Consider the following 21,355-nt stretch of genomic DNA (forward strand, 5'->3'; position numbering starts at 1 on the left):
CTTTTGCAGATGATAGAGTGGCTTTGCAATGACATTTGCCAGCTCAGTTAAACATCCTTGAATGCAGCCCACCTGGTCACATGGACTTGTGTGTGTGTCCAGTTTGTGAAGTCATCCCTAATCTGACTTTCCTCTACTTGCTTTCACCAGGACTGTGCCACTAGCCTTGGGAATGTGGTAGTTGTGCGAGTGGACCGTGATGTGAAAACCAATGCTAAGGCGGCACTGAGAACCTCAACCACTTTTGTGTCCTTTGTCGCTTGGTTCTCCACTACGCCCATTTTCTGGGTTCGTGGTTAATAGATATAAAATGCAAAAAAAAAAAGAACTCCTGGTATAAAGATCTTATTCTGGCAGGACTATTTGGTGCCATAAATGTGGTGTTGGAAGAGGAAAAAGAGATAATTCTATTCTTCTAAGTCATCATTTAAATGTGTACCAGTCTGCCCTCGTCTTGCTGCACTTTCTAGAAAACCATGTATTGTTTTAGCGTGTATATAAGCGTTTGCCGTGTATACAGCAGTTCTTTTGGCATTTAGTATAAATGTATAAAATCTTTCAGCGTCAAAATTGAATTTGTGTATTCGTATTCTTCCAAAGAACTGAATTACTATTCTTCCTGTAAACTTCATTGAATGTCATGTATGTACCAGGCTGATTTTAATTTATTTAAAACCAAAAAACATCATTGCTATGACTTGGGGGAGGAGGCAGGGGATGATGCAGCAAAGTGAAAATGCCAAGTCAGTTTCCTAAATGTTGTAATTTGCTCTCGTAGGTGTTTTATTTTCACATTCTAACCTATAGCTGGGTGTTTTGCTAAGTTCTTCCTTACATCTCAAATCTGCATGTGGAGTAAGTCCATATATTTGCTATGTTCAATTTCAGTAAAGTGCTAAGGGGAGAAGAGATAAAGAAAACTAACTTGAATACCACAGTTTAACTTCATGTTATCTTTCTCTTCATTTGTAGTTTAAATTTAATCTTTGATGTTGAACACTATTCTAATACTTACAAGTAAACTACAATAAAACGTCTGATTCATCTATTTCCTTTTTTGAAGTTCTGGCAGGTAATAGAGCATTTGGTATATTTTGCCTTACCTGGCTCCCTAGTATGTATGAAACCTCCTGTTTGTATTTTGCTGTTAACAGTGAAGATGTGCTATTGCTTGTACAGTTCAGGGGCTGAAGTTACTCAGCATTCATTGAGGTGAATTGTTCAAAGCTAAGGTGCTCTACAGCACAAATTCATTTTCGGCTAGTAAAATCAAAATGCCGTATTTAATGCCTTCAGAGAATTTTGAGTTAGTACTGCTGAGCCTGAGTCACTCCAGCAATAGTGGGACAGTTGCAGTGACTCAGGATGTGTTACTTTCATTACTGTTGATGATAATGGAATTCTCAGGGGTAGAATTAAAAAAACCCATGTGTTTTATTGGTGGGCTTATCTTTTAATTATCAGGTTTTTTGTATTCTTTAGGGATTAAGAATCATAAACAATTAACAGTTTCCTTAGAGTTTTCTGCAGAATAGATGCTGCATTTACAGTTCCCTGTGGTGGTTGTAAGACAGCAGAGCCTGTTTCCCTTAGATGTTTAGCTGCAGTGAAGTTTTATATTTCCTTCTTTTAAAGACAAAACTATTCCTAAATTGTGACCAGTTAATTTTGAATTTGAGATCTTTTTTTAATGGTAATGTAAATTTTAGAATTATGACCACTGATTTTAAAGCTTCAGTACTTTATTCTGCTGTTTTTATTACTCAATTGAATTTTAAACTGACCTAGTGATCTGAATAAAGGATATATTATAATGTTGTGCCAGTAAATTTCTACAGAATATATATGTGAAATGAAATAACAGTAGAACTGATTTCTTTTAAACTGCCTTTTAGGTAATAAGCCTCCTTTTTCTCCATGAGTAGGATATTTTCTGCCACTTGCTGAACATATTTATGCTTAAGTATCCTTCTAAATAAAGAGTAGAAATACCAGGCATTTTAACACTAAAGCTTTGCAATGTGGTCACATTCAGCAGGCATCCTTTTGATTTTTTTTTTTTCCCCCAGATAGGCTGAATGTTTCTTACGGTGCAGTTGTACTTCAAAATTCAGTAGAACTTAAAAAAGATATTAATATGTGGAAACAGCATTTTAATACTTACTAGCTTAATTCTTTTAAAGGTGGCGGTTTCGGTTTTAGTTTACTCAAGCTGTAAGAACAAAACTACATAGTTACGCTCTTTTATGGTGATACTGCAGGTATATTTGTTCTTGTCATTGAAGTCCACTGGAGGTGGTGTTGCAGCTATCCATTTTTTTTACATTTATGCCTTTGATGTTAATGTTGTCCCTCTGTGGAAATGACATTTTTACACAAGGTTATGCAGTTTGCATGTGACTACGATTAACACTGCTATTTCCAGCAGCCGTGTACAAAATGAGTTGTCTTATTCTTACTGCTCTCACAACTGCCTGTTTATTAGAGGGGAGTACTACTGTGTTGAAGATGCCAGCCTACTTAAGTGCAGGAAAGTATGAACATATTGGTATGAAAAAAAGATGGCAGATTGACCAGCTTTTCTAAGCCTCCTGCTAGATGGAGGAGCTGCTGAAGTTACTTAATGTCTCATTCCCAGGCAGCAGAGAAAGCAGACAGGTTTTCCCAACAGGACCTCTCTGTTAGAAGGAAGAAATTTAGTTGAATTATGCTTTGAGTCTTACTGTGCCCTTAAAACACAAGCTGCTAAGTGGGCAATTTTGTAACTTACAGTTGGCTGTGGAAGATGTTTATAAACAGGGTGTTTTTTCACTTTTTTTCCTTCTTGTTTGCTTTTTCGTGTCTTTTCATTGTACACCTCTTTATCTTCAGAGAAGGAAATTGCCCATATCCGAAGCCATGGGGAAGCACTTTGGGCCGTGTTGTGATTCTAAACAGACTATTGGCAAAATATTTTTGAAAGTTTTGTAAAATAAGCTTGGTCACTCTGTTTGGCCTTCCTTTTGGCTTCATAACACTTTGTAAAGTTTTATTGCTCCCTTTGAAAACTATTCCCCCAATTCCCTTGGCTCCCAAGGAATTACACTAAGTTTTATAAAGAAAATCTCGCTTGGCTCAAAGGTAGAAGTAGGATTTTCCTACTTCTGTTAGTGGAAAAGCTGGTACTAATGGTGTAATGAGTAACCATGGCGTGTACCAGTCTCAGTGTAGAACAGATGCTAGAGTGGGTTAGGAATTGGTTATTACTTTGTGTCTCAACTGTGCATGCACAATTCAGAGAATTTAAGTTTTGCAAGTCTTTGGTTATTTTTTCAGGTTCTGGAGGAGAGTGTAGTGCGGTGCTAAAAATGTGCTTTATCCCTAAATTATAATTTCTTTTCCTTCTTTTTACCATGCTTATATTTCCTCTAAACTGCTTGGGTAGGTGGAGGACAGGGCAGAGGCCACTTGCTTTCGGTTCCTGCACGCAGCACCCGGGCAGAGCAAACGAGCGAGTGGTTAATTCCCCTGGAGGCCACTTGCTTTCGATTCCTGCACGCAGCACCCGGACAGAGCAAACGAGCGAGTGGTTAATTCCCCACAGCCCCGGGTTGCTGTAAGGGCAGAACAAGGTTGGGCATGGGATCTCTGGATCTCAGTTTTTTAACTGCCTTTTAATGTGAGAACATTAATTTTCAGAGACTTCCTATTTCATCCACTGTTTTGAGGAGACCAAATGCTATGTTCTTAAACTCCTCTATCAAATTTCAGCATTAAAGCAATGATTGTAAAAGAGTTAACATACGCAACTAAAAGTGTGTTCTTCCAGTTTTGTTCTAGGAAACAGCCGCAGTATTTTTTTCTAAAAATTTCCAGAGCAAGTCTGCCATCTGGTGTGTAGAATTTTAGTCCAGACTTAATTTGGCAAAAATTTGATCAATTAAAAATAGTCGTACAATCTTAAATGCAAAGCAGGCTTCATTGTAGACAGTGCTACCAGAAATGCTTGTAATAATACCAGTTGTATGGTAGCATTTCTCGTTATACTGAGTTCTCCTTCAAATACCTTGAAATCTAAGAAGATAAGCAACAGGGCAATGAGAATAACCTTTAGACTGACCCATTTTGCTCCGTATTCTGTCGGTGGTAATGCTTGTAACAGTAGCAGTTCTGTGGTAGCACTTCTCATGAAATAAGGATCTCTCCAAACGCCTTGAAAACTAAGTAGATGAGCACATAGAGAATAACCTTTAGTCCAATCCATTTTGGTTCATATTTGTATCCAGTAGTGGCCACGAGCTGTTGCTAGCTAAGGCAGATAGAGGGTAAAATTACTTTTAGCTGAGGGAATTTCCCTGTATGTTTTTCTATCAGCAGCATTGGAAATCTCTGTGCTGGAAAGCAGACTGGGCTTATATTAAATAGCTGCTCGTGGAGTGGTCCATAACTCCCCTATCCACCATAAATTTGTGTAATTTGATTTGAAATCCATTTATACTTTTGATCCCTATAATACTTTATCATCATGAGTTGCACAGTTTAATTATGTGCTTTATACCATAATGGTTTCTTGTTTTCGGGCTTCATGCAACTTGTTTTACTCTGAGGTGAAAAATAGGGGATTGTTGTTCCCTATTCCCACCTTGTTTTGGCCATGTATGAATTTGTGCTCAGCATTGGCTCTTTCTCTTCCAGACAAGGAAGTTTTAGGTTTTTGTTATATGGAAGCTTTTTAATGCCTTTAGTTGTTGTCCTCCCTACTCTTTCTTTCCTGTTTGTGTCAGATCCTGTATCTTTTCCCCTCTTTTATCTTGCCGAATCCATGTAATTGCCCTTTTACTGAAATCTGCTCTCACCCACTCGGTTTCGTTCTTCCTCCTCATTAACTGTGTTCAGATTTTGTCGATTAATCTCCCACTTTTTCTCTTCTCTGTTTTGAAAGGTTATTGCTAACAGTGTGTTGTCTTTGAATCCCATGAAAAATCTCTTGGACAGGACCTGATAATATGAGAGATTAAAAAGGTAGTGATGGATAGGGGAAAGTGTGTGTTTCAGGTAGGAATACAGCAATTCAAAGACTTGCAGGTATTTAGTGTGAGGTGGAGGAAACAAGTACATATGTTTTAAATGCTTAACTACAGTTTTGTTTTATTTAGGATGTTTGAGTTGCATTTTTTTCAGGGTGGCACTTCACAGCTGTGAAAGCTGGATTCATTAAAAATTAATGAGGATTCTTGCATAACCCAGAGATTTGGGGCTATATAAGCACTCCAAATATTGAAGGCAATACTGTTGTTAAGTGCCATGTCCCTCAGGAGTGCTGTGGATGCCAGCCCACAAGCACTCCATCTCTTAAAAATTTGAGCTCTTTGGGGCTGAGGATGGGCAAGAGTTCAATGGCGTCAATGCTGAAGTGTATCTCCTTCATTTTGCTTTTGGGAGCCTACTAATAGGCTTGCATTTTAAATAAATGACTGTAAGGTACATACTGGTTAAAGTACAGGGTGGTGGTGGTGTTGTTGTTTTTAAGTATTATACGTGTTTAAAGCTGAACAAACATTTCTCTGGATTCTTCAGGTTGCACAGATACCTTGTGTTTTTTTTATCAATCTTGGTAGTTTTATTAGTTTGGTAGGAACATAATTTTAGGACACATTTTGTGACCTAGAGGAAAGAAAAAATAAGATGTTACTGTGAAGTTTCTTCTGGGCTACTCAAGAATTCATTAAAATATGGGGAAGACTTGCTGTGTCCCAGAGTAATACATTTGTGGGAGATGTACCCCTAGCTTATTTCTGGTATGTACTAAATGTTTTCTTTGTTTTTTTTCTTAATAAGAGAAGGAAGGAATGGAAGAAATGTTGATCCTTGCATTTAAAAAAGAAAGTTTTTAAAATTCCATATTTATGTAGTGAGAGCAAATTTGTATTTTAGCTTTATCAAGCTGTTGTGATTATCTTACGGTTTAGCTGGGTATCCAGACATTAAACTGGTAAAGAATCAAAAGAAAGTAAGATGCAGAATTTGTATTAATTAGGAACTGTCCTCTGAATGGTGGTGAAGAACTCACTTTGAATTCATGGTGCAATTTTTTAAAAAAAACTTCTTTTCTTCTTTCACAGGAAAGATGATAAAGATTATGCTTTAAAGCAAATAGAAGGTACTGGAATTTCTATGTCTGCATGCAGAGAAATAGCAGTAAGTAACATTAGTTCTTTCTACTAGCAAACAGACTTATTACAAGTATTAATTTGAGTGCATGCTGGTTTTTGTTTGCTGAATTATGTTATTCTACTATGGGTGCTATATTTTTATCATGGAGGTATAAAGTAAGTACAAATGTCATGGAAGATTTTGTGCACCTGTTATGTTTGCTGTCTAAAAATGACGGTGTTTTTAAGTTACAATTTACTGCCTGCCTTGGAGCAGATTAACTTTAAATGCAGCAGTTTAAAAACATGATTAGAGTCAGTGGCTTAAATTATGTATTTGATCTGACTTTTGCATTAGTACTTCAATTATTTTCCTAAAGAGATTAGTTCTTATTGGCTCATAGTGATTAAAACATGTTAGCTTCTATTTAAGTGAAGACTTCAAACTAAACTGGCATTGTTGTTGCCTCGGAGGCTGTAATACACCCATGAATATTACTCAAACATTTTCTTAGGTTATTCAGATTTATATTTGTATATTCCTTGTTGTTAGAAACTGGTAAATAATGTGGCCTGGTTGTGGTTTGTGATAACTTCCAAAGAAATACTGGTAACACTGGTATTCTGAAGTTTAACTGTTGTATGTTCTTATGTTATACTGCTGCTTGGGTTTATTTTTCTTAACATGTTTCAACTGAAATTGCTAACTAAGAGAAAATGCATGTAACTTACGTGTGTGGGGGGGAAGCAAATAGTTTATTTTCAGTCCTTGTTCCTCAAGAGTGTAAAACTGTATCTACCCTAATTTCCTTTTTATTGATTGAAGTGATTTCCAGGCTTTCCTACTTTGTCAACTTCCAGTTGGCTTTGTGATTTCAAACATGTTAGTCCTTGAACCGAGTGAGGTGAAAAAAAATGAAGTGCAAAGAACATTCTTCAGGAGAAGCTCTTCCTGTCCATTGATGACAGCTGAGCCTCCCTGCTGTTGTAGACACCCACACTGAACTAAAGGAGCTGAAAATGGGGTCTTAAATTTTTGCGTATTTCGTCCATTTTGGCAGAAGTTTTCCAGATACTGTGACTCCCTCAGGCTGAACGCTTTTGGGAAGTGTCAGCTACCATTTCAGAGGGATTTGGAATAATTTTTTGTTCGTCTTTTTGCAGTGATTTACCTAAAGAGTTTTGAAGAATTTTTTCTGCTTGAATTTGGCAGGAGACACTTGGCTGGTGTTAGGGAGGTGTCTCTGCTCTGGATATGACCCTCACTCAATTTCTATCTATTAAAAGAGAATCACTAACTTGGCTGACAGCCGGAAAGGGTTTGCCCTCATTGCCTGACTTGGAGTGTTGTGTGGTTATTCCTCTTGGGCCGCAGCGTCCTCGGTAGTGATGGAAGAGGAGCAAGAAGTAGGGAGGCCTTCTCCTTGCTGCTGCAGCGTGTGCCCTTCAAAGAGAACAGCAGTACGACGCAGGACCCACGTGGGAGAGGGTTAATGGGGGAAGAAGGGGAATGTACTGAAGACACCAAAGATATTAAGAAAGCAGGCATTGAGAGCTAAGAGCAGAGTGGAGCCCAAAAGCAGGTGTAGGGGTAGAAAGAGTAACCTGAAGCAGCATTTCTTGAGCTGTTGTTGACTATGCTTACGGCTATGCTTCCGGGCTTGCGACTGCTGATACTGTGGTTGAATTGTCCTGCAATTGAATTAATAATTCACCATGGATTTCTAAGGCTTGAATCTCTTTTCCTTACCATTCTTTTGATATTGCTATTTGGAGTTAACAGGAGAATTTTTTCCCCAAAATGTGTTGTTCATTTTAATTCTGTTAAATAGAATTTTTTTCCCCTTTCTATCAATTAATATTGTTAAAGGAAAAAAAGGAACCTCATATGGAGATGGATCAATGTGAGGATAATAGCCATACTGTTTATATCAATTATGTGAGTATGTGTAATGTGTATATGAAAATGCTACTGAGTTAATCAGCAGTGTTGTACCCTAAAATGTCATCTGTACATCTAATTAATAAAATTACTTGTTGTCGTACTTAAAAAGTCAAGGCTGAATGCCAGACTTTGTTACAGTGTGTTCTGGACTATCCCAATTAATGCATTTTATGAGCATGGTGGTATTAAAAGGAACTTGGATGACTTGGTTGGCATATGAGATGTATCCATTTCAGTTTCTCTGGAGAGCTGAAGCTTGTATGTTTTACTCTGTGACTACCTGGGAAGAGTGTAGTTTGATATAAATCCAGTGAAACTCTCCCTTGTTTTTATAACTCTACAATGGTTTTTGTCTTGTTTATGATGACTAACTTGAGTTTTGGCCTATTGAGTAACTTACATGTTTAAAAATGTCCATAGCTTCTAAGATGTCTATTTGATGCAGACACCTGAGCTGAAGAACAGTGTCAGATCTTCAGAAAAATAAAATAATTATTGAAATGCAACAATTACGGGGAAAGGCTTGAACTAGGTCAGAGACCTGAGTTGAAACAGCTGACTCAGTTATGGGATGAGCTCAGCCTCTATATGTATATGAAAGACTTTCTACCTTTCAGTACTTCTGCAGCATGAGAAGTTAGACCTAATGTTCAAGAACCTTGCTAGTCTCTTACTCTGTTGAAATAAGTTTTTTTCAATGATTTTATGTAAACCAATTGATTAACTGGTAGAATTAACAGGTATTGTGCTAATTATAATACTTGAATCAGTATCTTTAATATCAAGATAGTTGTAGTGTTACATTCTTCCTTATCTTTCCCCCATTCATCCACCAGAGTAAGCATTTGTGAATCCTGCCTCTTCCAGAACCTTAACTGAACATTTGGCTGCTCATCTCTTGTTCTCTGCAGATGTGTGCACTGCCTGGAATTCCGGGTATCTTTTTTGTGATCTGTACTTGCACTTCTGAGGATTTAGGCACTAAAAACTGCATGCTTATCATACCAAGAGGTGGATTTGTGTTAAATGGGAGAGCAGAGGGATAGAATGGTGAGAAGATTTGTATAAAAATATACAAAACATACAAGCCCGAACACTCAATTTCTCATCTCCTGATGTAATCACAAGGAAGGAAGTTGTTGAAGCCTATCACCTGGAATAGTGCAGCAACTGCTATTTCACAGTTCGCAAAGCAGGAGAATTCTTCAAGGCTGTAGGAAGCTGGAGTAGTTACCCAGGCTTCAAATAGAGCTTCAGGATTTTGGGTTGGGCAGTTTCCTACACAGGAGTCTTAAGTTTTAAAGAAATCAAGTGACTTTCTGACATTTTTCTTGTTGATTAGCATTTTTCTTTCAGTTTTAGCAGGCTTGCAAGTACTTCACTTGCCTATGCTTCCTTTGGCTACTGAGAAGTTGCTTGGGTGGTTGTTGGAGGTTTTTTTGTTTGTTTTGTGGTTGGTTGGTTTGGTTTTTTTTTCTTTTACTTTTTGCAGGACTTCCATGTAGCTTTGGTTTTTTGGTGCCTGGTTTGGTTGACAGAAATATCCCTGAAAAGCTTGTTTGTATGTAAAAACACCACATAGTATTTTTTACATGGTAGTATTACTTTGTGACTTGGCTCTGAAGAGGAACTGCTAGATATTGTGGCAGACACTTTCTGATGGAAATGCTGAATGGAACAAAGTAGAGCTGGGGTGGACAATGCTGTACTCTGGCTGTCTCCTGTCTGTGTGGTGTCCTTCAAGCACCATAGCCAGCTTGTACAAGTTAGAACAGCTTTGAGTCTACTGGAGCTGGGACAGAAAACTACAGAACAGTAAGTAGCTGGCTTCTCTGTTTCCACTCTTTAGGTCTGCCTTGGAGGCATTTGGGCATTCCTAGGATTTTGTGTTTCCTATTATAACAAATGCAGGCTGTCATCACAAAAGGTGATGTCCTCTGTGTTGGATGTAGTGATAGTGTGGCTGTAGGATGAGGAAGTTCATCTTCACCGAAGGGAAAATGAACAGTTTTGTTAGTTTTTTGTTATGTGAGCAAGCTGAGTTGAACCATCCTTTGGTCACACCGTTGCTTAACGTGGCTCACAGAAAGTGGTAGGAACCTGCAGGGGTGCTCTGGGTATAATGCAGACTTGTACCCTAATGTTCACATGTCTGAGCTTTAACAAAAGAAAGAGGAGTTTTGATTTTTGTCTCCCAGACAGGAGGCTCAGGGCCCCATACAGCTCTCCTTCCATGAGGAACTTGGCCGGGTTTTCAGGGAGCAGGCACATGGTACCCGGGCAGCGTGAGAATAAGCAGAGAGATGGCTGGGTGATGACTACTGCTCTTACCTGAAAGGGAAAGCCTCTGCAGGAGTCCTGCTGACCTCTGCAACTGCTTCGCCACCCTGGCTTTCAGCTTCTGGACTGGCAGGTGGCAGAGAGGTAGAGGCAGAGCTAGACCAGCAGGCCTGTGTCCTGGCAGGTGAGAAGGGAGCTGCCATTGACTAGTGGTCTTGGCCAAATTGACCTCAGTGGAGGAGGCTGCTGTAGAGGTGAATTGGTCCTCCTCACACACTGGGGCTTCCATGTCCTGGGTGACAAGAACATGTCATTATGTGATTATCAGGCTTCTTTCTCCTCTGCCAGTGGAGGGGATGGAAGAAGAGCTTAAGGGCTCTTTCAGAGCCGGTCTGAGGGTGACCAGGGACTCTTGAGGCAGCATGCAGCAGCTGGAGGGACCCCGTGAGGCAGAAGCTGAAACTGAGTGACTCCAGGATTCACTCTCCAACATCCTCCCCTGGTAAGGAAGTCCCAGTTAGCTTGCTGGAAGAGTCCTGTATCAGCTACGCGATAAGGAACGGTATTTGGGTGCAGGTTCCTCAGGTTATGGGGGCTATTATGTCCCTTCAACACTAACAATGAAAGCAGTTTTCCACAAGACCAAACACAGAAATCATTTAGATGAGGACAATCCTTATGTCAGAAGACAAGTAATGGTTTATTAGCAATCTTTCCATGTGATGAAAGGTGGCAAGGTATTGAGGAAGACAAATGTTTGATTTGACCCTCTTTGGCAAATCTAATTACTCTCAAATGCTTTAATTTAATAGTAGTATGGTATGTAAAATGTAAGTTGTGACTCATCATACAAGATGAGTACTTTATCGAGTTACATTGCAGGGCTACAAACGGTATTCTTGAGAGATGTTGTATAAAGGGAGGATAGTATTAGTTTTAGTTCTGTGAAAGTGGGACAAAGATACTGATTAAATGCTAGAAATTGGAATCCTTAGGAATCATGTTTTCTGTGAACAGCAGAATTTGACTAAGCTTGACATCCAATGTCTGTCTCATCTGGATTCTTCATCCACCTCCTTACTTTCAGAGAACCTTTAATAACACCTTTTCTAATGCTTTGTTTGGACATAAGAGTTGCTAATAAATATTGACTTGTATGTGTGATCATGTAAGACTCATTTGTTTTGGAAACCACAGAAGTTAAAAGCATAAATGTGCATTTTTTTTTTCCCCTTGATATTTTGTGTTGTCAGGCTTCTTTTTGCAACATTTAGGACTTAAAAAATGAAAATAAAAGAATAAAATAAAGCAACGATTTCACATGGTTGTATGTCTGAAGAACTGGAGCTTCAAAAATGTATTACCAGCTTCATAATAAATTCATAGAGTGAGAGTATTATAACTTTTTGTGTTACATTGCCTTTGTAAGCTTTCATATGAACGCTTTTGAAAGGAAAACAGCATGTACTTTCAGCAGGTATTTTGTTCTTTTTTAGTACTGTGGAATATCTGACTCATGAGAATATAAAACTTTAAAATCATTTTTACATTGAAACAAAGAGATCTTGAATCTACTGGATAGCTGCTAAGCCAACTTGGGATTTAAGAGCTTGTGTAACAAAATCTGGGTTTTAGTTTAAATAACAAGTTTGAAGTATGTTAGTAGAGCTCCAGTTTTTGATAGGAAACTAAGAATAGTGACTTGAATTTTTTTTTAGAAATTTATTTTATGAATATAGAATTGGACAACACCTCTGGAGTCGTCATATTCTGCGCCTGCTCTTGCAGACAAGCAAAGTGCACCTTCGAAAATTTAGCAAACTACAAGTTAAGCTTGTAAGGAAAAGAAAAATCTCTGAAGGCGGTTCCTGAGTCTCATTCTAGTAATGACTCTATAAACATTATTCAGCCTTTACCCCACAATTAATCATGACTAGTTCATACCCATTTGTACTTATGATAATTTTGGCGGTTAGTTAGAATAGCTCTTCTCTCCTGCTTTCATTTTAAAGAGAGAGAGAGAGACTGCATCTTTCTCTGGCTTTGTTTTGGCAGGCTGTAAGGATTTTGTCTTGGCTTGCTGTTTTCCCGTTGTGTAGTAGGCTCTCCCTTCCCCTGGGTGTAGGCTTGGGCTTTCTTTGCCCTGTTGCAGTTGGAATTAATCTTCCCTGAATTGGCCAGAATTGCGCATAACATTTCAGGTAATGTCTCACTACTGCCTATACTCATCTGTTGTAGCAGTAGTTGCGCTGGTATCTTGTCTGTTATAGGATGACTAAATCTTTGTCAGTCATCATCTGGTCTGAAAAATCACCTTTTTCCCCATCAACTGCAATCTGCGTTGTTCCAAGTTCCTATTTCCCCATTTTCCATCTTAAGGCTATGGTGTGACTATTCGTATATGATTTGTTTGTTGCTGGATCACTTGGTGGAACTGATGTGAGCCTTTTTCAAGCATGAGATGATGATTAGGTTTTGAATTTACGCCATCAAACTAGCAAGATGACACAATAGTGATTTTTGCTTAAGTGAAAGTTTTGCTTGATAATTACCTATGGCTTTGTGTCTAGCCACTTTGACTGCCCTAAGCATTGGGAGAAGCGTGTTGCATAGCACTCATAGGAAGACGGTGAGAGCAAGGAGTTGCCTTTTCTAAGATAGCTAAAGTCCTGAGACAGGACATCAGAGAAACTCCTGGGCCAGATCATCTGGCCAATTGCTCTAGCAAATGACTCTGTGCTTGATTATAGAAGTAAGTATGGTAGTATTGCAACACTTAGCAAGGTTACATTCCCTGCAGACCACATGTAGTAGCAAGCGTCAAGGGTGAGGGTGAATGACATTTGCAGTTAAGCTAGAAATCCTCACTTAGGCAAAGCGTGCAGTGTCTTGGCTCATGAGAAGTGTCTGTAGTGGTGGAGCTGTACGGGAAATGTGGAATATCACCGGAGGAAGGAGATCATGTTCATCAAGACTTGTGCTGAGTTCAGCTCATATTTGATGTGAAAGAGTAATTATTGTTAGTGTCCCTGTGCAAGATTTGCCTTAGTCATGCGGCAGTTTGCCAGGCTGCCTTAATGCTGCTGATTATTTGATAATGTCCTGTCTTACCCCACTTTGTCCTTGTTCGTGAAGCAATTTAACAATTTTATGCATCATTAGGACACTTTCATTTACTGTCCCCCAGCTGCCCCATGGCTGTGGAACGAGTATTTCTGCATTTGAAGAGGGAGATGGAGGAACCTTAGTGTGAGCCTGGGAATTGCACATAGGGATGCTGTTTCCCTTCCTGTGTCGTGAACAATATTTGTGAAAGCAAGGGCAAGACCAGCCAGGGACAACATGGGGTTGGAACATTCAAGTCAAACCAGATGTATCAGCATCTTCATCATTTGCTGATTTCTGTTTCTTTGAAGGTCAATTGGATCTTCTTTCTTTATGAGGGGCACCCAGACCAACTAATATAAAGGAAACCTTTCTGGTTGTAGAAATGGATTTGAATCATCATGTGATATGCAAATGAAAATGAAGCTAGCTTACTGAGAGCCAAATGCATAGTTTTTGTCTACTTTCTCTTTGTGTTCCATAGAACTGAACTAGGATAGACAGAAGCAATTAGGTATCAGAGTCACTAGGCCAATAAATGGCCTTTGTCATTAGCGGGCATCGTACTGGTAGTCAAACCGTGTTTCTTGCAGTCTGCTTTGTCTTCAGTGAACTCTGTCAGCTGCTGTACCGGAGGCAAGTCATCTGGTAGGAAAGGCGTGTGGCCTATGGGCTGGAGAGGCCTGGTTCATGGAGAGTGAGGTTAATGGAAATGCTGTTTACAGCCCATGTGATGTCTTATCTGCCTGAGCTCTTTCAGTCCTTCAGACAGCGTTTGCATTTGTCGCTCTGCGTTATCACTGTCCTGGAGTGTTTCAGCCTTTCCAAGACAGTGGTTCAGGGATCATCTGTTACCACTGCAGCAATCATTTCCTTATTCTGATGGTTTTGCTGATATATGTTAGCCATCCTATTCACTGGGGTGCTTGTGGCTGTCTAGTTTTGACCAAACCCATTTGTTTTTTTGAGCAGACTGAAAGAATCTGTGGTTAATGGCTATTCAGCATAAAAGGCAAAGGCAAAAACCAAGCAAGAATGATAAACTGAGCACACAGGTGCACAAATCATAACAGCTGCTATTAGTGACAGTAAGAAAGGCCAGAACTCTTAAAACGCTGCTGATGGGCTGCAAAAGGAACCTCTTGCATGTATCCTTGAAGGCTTTGTAGCAACCAGGGCTTTGTAACAGATGAGAAGGGAAAGCAGATTGCTGTGGGTCTTATAGGAGGATAGAGGTTTTATTGGGTATTTGAGGGGGCTGCTGGGACTGTGTAAAACTTACTGTAGGACTTTTAGAGGAAGGATAAAAGGTAGGAAAGGGAAGGAGATGAGCTACCAGGGAGAGCTGTGTGAGTGTTCCTGTGTGTGATCTGCCAGTGAACTTCAAGCATGTGGAGGAGGAAACTGAAGTCTGGAGAGACCCGACGTTGGAGCTGGAACCTGGATGAAAATGCGCAGTGTCTGGGCTTGGATTCTGAATAGATGTAAGGTCCGAAGGGGAAAATTACATTATTTTCTAGAGCCCTGACTAGTATTTGCCTCTTTCATTGAGGAATAGTCTGTTGCCTGGTACAGGTGTGTCATCAGGCCACAGGAAATCTGATAAAATTTTTGGAATGGACACATAGTTGCCAGACTGTCATGCAATCTCCTGGGTACAGTTAATTCATCGAGACGTTTGGCATAAATTTAAGCTGTGAATTTATACTGATTCAACAAAAAGTCCTTTAAGGACTGGCGCAATGTGTCCTTAAACCCTATAACCTCATTTGCTATTAAGAGGCTGACTCCCACTGACGCTCTTTGCTGTACCGGGTCTGGCTGGGATGCAGTTAATCTTCTCCATAGCAGCTCACATGGTGTTGTGTTTTGGATTTGTGACTAAAGCAGTGGTGATAACCCACCAGTGTTTTTGCTATTGCTGAGCAGTGCTTGCAGAGTGTCCAGGCTTTCTCTCTTTCCCACTCTCCCTTTGGGGAGGTAACCTTTGCTCAGAGACTGGCTGGGCATCAGTCTGCTTGTGGGAAGTGGTGAGTGATCGCCTTTGCATCACTTGTGTTGTAGTGTGGTTTTTTTTTTAATTTCTCTCTCCGTCACTTATTAAAGTCTTACTCTCACCCACAAATATTCTTGCTTTTTTTGCTCTTCCTTTCCCATCTGACTGAGGGGGGTGAGCAAGTGGCCGTGTGGGGCTTAGCTGCTGGCTGGGGTCAACCTACTACAGATGGCCCGCACCTGTAATTGATTAAAAAATTGCAAATAAGCATTTCTTGGTTTTCCCCATGCTGATCTTATGCTTTGTAGGAATTACAGGCATTTACAGAATTCCACACTTCTTGCAGATCCTGCCTTAAAATTCCTCTATGTAATGCTTTTGCTAATCTTAATCTTAAGAGGTTTAAAATGCTGAAACAACCACCTTCTGCATTGATTTGTAATGTTGCATTGTCGCCTCAACCCTCTGTCTCCCTGTTTGATCTCATACTTGAGATAAAAGCTCTGTGGGCTATATCCTCTTGCTCAAGAAATGCCACACTGAAGACTCTGGTCGGTGAGTAGACAGATAGGAATCTGTCTCAAATGAAATAGAAAAGAAGGAAGCAAACATATGCAGATGTCCACTCCCATTTTACTATCTCAGTAGCAGCTAAAATGTTACCACATGTGACAAAGGTATCAGTAGAAAGGAATGAATTTTCTTTTTTCCTCTATTACATAGTGGGAAAATTATATTTTATTGAAAATAGATTCAATCTCAGAAATAAAATGTTAATTTTCTATTCTATATTCAAATTGTCCTTGGCTTTTAAAAAAAACCTAGCCATTCCTTTTATTAAAAATATCATCATTTCTGGCAGACTGAGCTTGTGAGAATTCATCTAGTCTTGGGTAGCCACGCTTGACATAGTTTGTTTAGATAACTTTTTTGTTTCTTTCTTAGCAATTGTGTGAGTACAGTATAATTGTAACATGACCGGTAGAGCTCAAATAGACTGATGCTGTCTGCATTCAGTTTTTGTGCTATGTCTCTTTTGGTGGTGGTTAAAGCTACAGTTTCTACAGCAACTGAGTTGCTTTAATGGCTTACCACTGCTGAAAGAAGTTCTTGCTCCTAGCTGTGTCCCTTTGCTAGTGCTAGGTCTGCTGTTAGCACCGTGAGTCATTTCAGCTCAGGAATTCAGCAGAAAATTAACACCTTTTTGTGTCTGGGTTTGTTTTCTCCTGAACTGGGAGCTGTTTTGTGGATGGCTTCTGTGAGTGACATAACTGGTGTAATATATGTTGTGGGAGGGAGTCGGACCTTCTTCTGAAGGTGATGGTGACCTTGTAGATCAGCTGACTCCATCTTACAAACCACATCTTCGTTTAGCTGACTGCATTGACAGGCTCGAAATGAGTCATCCCATTCAGCCTTGAATGGCTGCAACCAAAATGCAGGGTTTTCAGACAATTGGGAGTCAGGAGAAAATGGGATACCCTAAATGGCTCTATCAAAGATTACAGCCTATGGGAAAGGGCAGATGCCATAACCGGCTGTTTGCGGAGTCTTCTTGATCCTGGATCATAGTGAGGCTTACATAGACTTCAACTTCTAGGAAATGAATAGGAAGTGAATGCCCTGAGAGGGATACGACCTGCTTTAAGCTTTGGTTTCAAACTAATGACTGGTTCTTTCATTAAAAAGATACATGCTGTTTTCCATGACTTGCAGATTTCAACTTTTCTTGTTTGTATTGTAGAATATGTAGCAAAGACTATTAAAGTATTCATCTTTCCAGCCCTTTCACAGCTTTGGATGTGTAGATATAACTGTTGTGGACTTTCTTTATTTTGCAGTTGCTGCGGGAGCTCAAGCATCCAAATGTCATTTCTCTGCAAAAGGTGTTTCTTTCCCACGCTGACAGGAAAGTGTGGCTTCTCTTTGACTACGCTGAGCATGACCTCTGGGTAAGGTGAATTGCTTGTAGGTACCAGGTTTAGAGTTTTAGTTGCAGAAAAGGGACAAGGTCAGAGAAGACACGTCGGTTTAAAAACAGTATAGCCTTTTGCCCCGTGTTTGTTGGAAACATTTCAGTACTAAAGGAAAAGCAGTGGAAAATGTTGGGTAAGCACGCTACACAGTTAATCTGTGACCTCTTTAAGAAGATAAAAATCTGCATTCAGCTCTCAGTAGCTAGAAATCTAGTTAAATAAATGCAGATATAACCCTCTATTACAGCTAAAGTAGGGTGCAGGAAAATGTAATTGATTATGCAGGTGGATTCCCTTTGAAAAATGACAAACTTATTGGCTGAATAGGACAGTTTGGAGTTTTAGTTACATTGCATGTCATCCGTGAATACATGAAGTGAGAGTAATGCCACTGCATATAATTGAAATTTAATTCATGTGTTTCAGTGGGAGAAGCTTTTTATTCATCTGCTGAAATTTCATATATTTGGGAGGAAGGCTCTTTATTCCTAATTACAAGATACAGCTTTGAAATATAAAAACACGTTGAAGGCAAAGTAAATTTGTTTTAAGATATATATCCTTTTCCTCTGTTAACTTAGTCTTTGTAACAACATCCATTTGAAATGCTTAAAAAAAAAAAAAAAGTAGCAACACTGTAAAGAATCCAAAATCCCATGCAACCTTGACTTCCCTGAAAAAAGGTATGTGTTTTCCTTGAATTAAATCTGACAATTTTGAGGATTGCTCTCAATGGAACAAGTATTGTAATACTAAACTTAAAAGATATTAAGAAGATTCATATCAAAGGGTACAACAGAGGCAATTTGGAATGAGATGGAAATTTTGATGTATGGATTCATGTAAGACTTGAGTTGTATGAATCATGAGTTGTTTTTCCTCTGCGTGTAGTTCAGACAGACAACTAAGATGTACAAACCAAATTAAAACTCATTTCTTTTGAAAATGGTGTTCCTTGTAGTTGGGAATAGTTCAGTAGTATTTGCTTGAGAACTAGTGTGTCAGTTTCCCTTCAGCTAAGCTGAACTGAAGATATTTTCTCCCAGTTCAATGTCTTGGAAGTTCCGATAGTTAGTATTGAGATTTCATTGCCAAAATAAAATTAAGGCAAAAAAAACCCCAAACAGCTGAAATGTTGAGACATTCTTAAGGCTGATGTACAAAACAACAAAAAAAAATACCTTGAGGAAATGGAGTAAAGCTTTTTTCTAATGTGGAGAAAAAACAAGCACATTCTTTTTTTCACTGCTCCCCTGTATTTTGATATGCTAAGCTGCAGAAGTTTAGGAATGTGTGAAGTTTTTTTGTTTCAAAATGTGCTGCAAGGCTTTGTATTTGTTTGGAAGACTGTGACTAATAGTGACCTGTCCTTGTTTGTATTTATACATTTCTGCATTGCTTCATACTTAACCAAAATCACTGTAGAAGCACCTCTGTTAACGAAACACTGGTTTGAGTATCGGTAACTTAGGAATGACCCTCAGTTTTGACCTTGCTGTTTACATGCACATACCTGTATAAACTCCTGAACTATATAAACTCCCAACTGTACCAGCTCCTGGTCGTTTGCTGTATCTGGATGCAAGAGACCTAGCTGCAGCGACTGGGCTGGCTCCATGCTCCAGAGAGCTGGCTATGGACCAAGTCCTCCACTGCTGAGCATATCTAGTGCAGCAGGTCTCAAACAAGGCTGGGAAAAGGGCACAGAGTATATCAGAGCAGGACAAAAAGGTCCAGGAGAGCCATCTCTCTTTCTGTCTGTCTCTGAAGAGTCACTTCTCTCTGGCCACTGCATGAAAAATAACACTTGTTTTGGAGTCAGCAGAAGTGGAAGGTGAGAGGAGGTGAAACTTGTGGCTCAGGATTAGGGATGCTCGTGCACGTGATGCTTGGCTGACTGGGCAGGGACTGTCACTTTTTCATCAATATTTCTCTCCTCCTTGCAGCTCCATTTTTACCTTTGGCAGAGCAGGGATGTGCCTTTTCCTCCCAGGAAAGCCAACCTTGATGCCTGAAGCAAAAGAGGGCAAGCTGTAATGGAGCTGGGCTGCAGCAAGAGAGGCAATTTCCCGAAGGGGTTTGAGTAGTTGGGTACCTAATTGGCACCTGGAATATGAAAGCTCAGGAATGTAGGGAGAACATGTGATAGAAGTTTGGTGCCAGGTTTTGGATGGACAAGATCAGGGCTGTTTTGATGATCACACCAGTGTGAGCCATTACAGAAAAGAAGTGTAAATGCGTGAAAAAGTTTGTTATAGAAATTGCCTCTCTCAAAAGAAGACAAAGATGGAACACCTTATGCTATTGAAGTTAGTGGCACCTGGCACTCAAGTGCTAAGAAAACATATCCTTTTGGATTCCTCATTGTTGCTAGACATCGTTGCCTGTGTATACACTTACAATTGTTAAAGGATTTTTCCGTGTCTGGGTTGGTATCTGTCTTTCAGATGGACAGATTTACAGCTTTGCTCTGTCAACAGCTTCTGTTTTGAGAGTACTGTGTTTTAAGGGTATAGTAAATAAATAAATAAATAAATCTGGGCTTCTAATTTAGGTGTTTAAAACTCCCGATACAGTTTGCAAGAATTTCTGTCTGGCATTAGGGGTTGAATATTACAATGTCGTTATCACTGTAGGAGAAAACCTAAAAGTAAAATAATAGAGGAGTTAGGTGATGCACTTTTAATTCTGTGCTGTGATATACAAGGTATCAGCCTATCGTAACAAAAAGAACCCCCAAACAAAAATACCCCTAAAACCTCCAAACTGTTAAAGATCAGTGATCTGCAAGGGAATTTGCTTTGACAGTTGTATTGGGTTTGTTCTGCTCATCCCACTGTGGGAGAGCGAGCGAGCGGTTGTGTGGGGCTTAGCTGCCTGCCAGGGTTAAACCACAGCAACAACTGATTTCATTTTTGAAAGGTTTCCTTGGGACAGTGATCATTTTGCCTCATATAGTATTAATTTTCTAGTACTTAAGGTACATGTTTCTAGTTTTGAAAATGAATGATGGAAGGTTGAAAAAAAGCCTAAGAAGTTTGTGTAAGGAATTGCTGGCAATCTTTTTGTGTAATGCCGTAGACCAAAACATTACACTTTTTTATTTTGATTTCTTTTTCCCTTTTACAGCATATAATCAAGTTTCACAGGGCTTCTAAAGCAAACAAGAAACCAGTTCAGTTACCTCGGGGAATGGTGAAGTCACTGTTATATCAGATCCTAGATGGTATTCACTACCTGCATGCTAACTGGGTGTTACACAGGGATTTGGTAAGTGGATCCGCAATGGGTTTTAGCACTGGGGTGATGACTGAGGGCAAAGATTGGTTTTTTTTTAATGAAAAATTGCTGGGAAACAAAAACCTGTGTGCTAAGGGCATGTACTAATAAATATATATTTTTATACTGCAGTCAGACAGCCTTGATTAGAAGAGCGAATTTTAAAAGCTGGCTATGATCTGGTATGCTTATGACAGCGAAGTATATCAGATGGCTGTTTTCCTTTTTTGATTTTCTAAATAAACTATTTTTAAAAGTGTTCATTTAAATAACAGGCATGTGGAGGTACAGAAAATGCCTCTGGTAGTATCACTGCAGGCAAGATAAATAACTAAATACGGCATGTGTGTAGGTGCGGAAGAGGATGATTGGCTGTAAGAACTACTGAAAAAATAAAAACTCCCTAAAATTATTAGTTTTACTTATGAAGGTAACTTTTGAAGGCCATTATCTTCTCCTAATATATATAGTCTATCAGAAATATAGCCATGCCAACTTTTGAAGACTTCTGCAGGTAAACTAATGTTTGTCCAAACTACAGTAGAAGCAAAACATTTTGAACCTAAGTTAGTGCTTCTTAACCAGCAAATTCTATTAAATGTTTTAAGTTGGTGAATCTCACCAATTCTTATATATTTGCCTT

General features: G+C 39.3%; 1 protein-coding gene across 1 annotated transcript; it reads left to right on the top strand.

The window, feature by feature from the left end:
- Window positions 1–6,101: 6,101 nt before the first annotated feature.
- On the top strand, window positions 6,102–20,703 carry LOC104073775 (cyclin-dependent kinase 8-like; the record flags this gene model as incomplete). The annotated part of the gene is made up of 3 exons (XM_009573677.1): window positions 6,102–6,177; window positions 17,299–17,409; window positions 20,563–20,703. Coding segments are annotated over 3 exons (328 nt in total), but the record flags the coding sequence as incomplete, so codon positions are not given.
- Between the last annotated feature and the right edge of the window lie 652 nt (window positions 20,704–21,355).

This window comes from Fulmarus glacialis, unplaced genomic scaffold, assembly GCF_000690835.1.
Source record: "Fulmarus glacialis isolate BGI_N327 unplaced genomic scaffold, ASM69083v1 scaffold7730, whole genome shotgun sequence".
In the NCBI taxonomy this organism is placed as follows: domain Eukaryota; kingdom Metazoa; phylum Chordata; class Aves; order Procellariiformes; family Procellariidae; genus Fulmarus; species Fulmarus glacialis.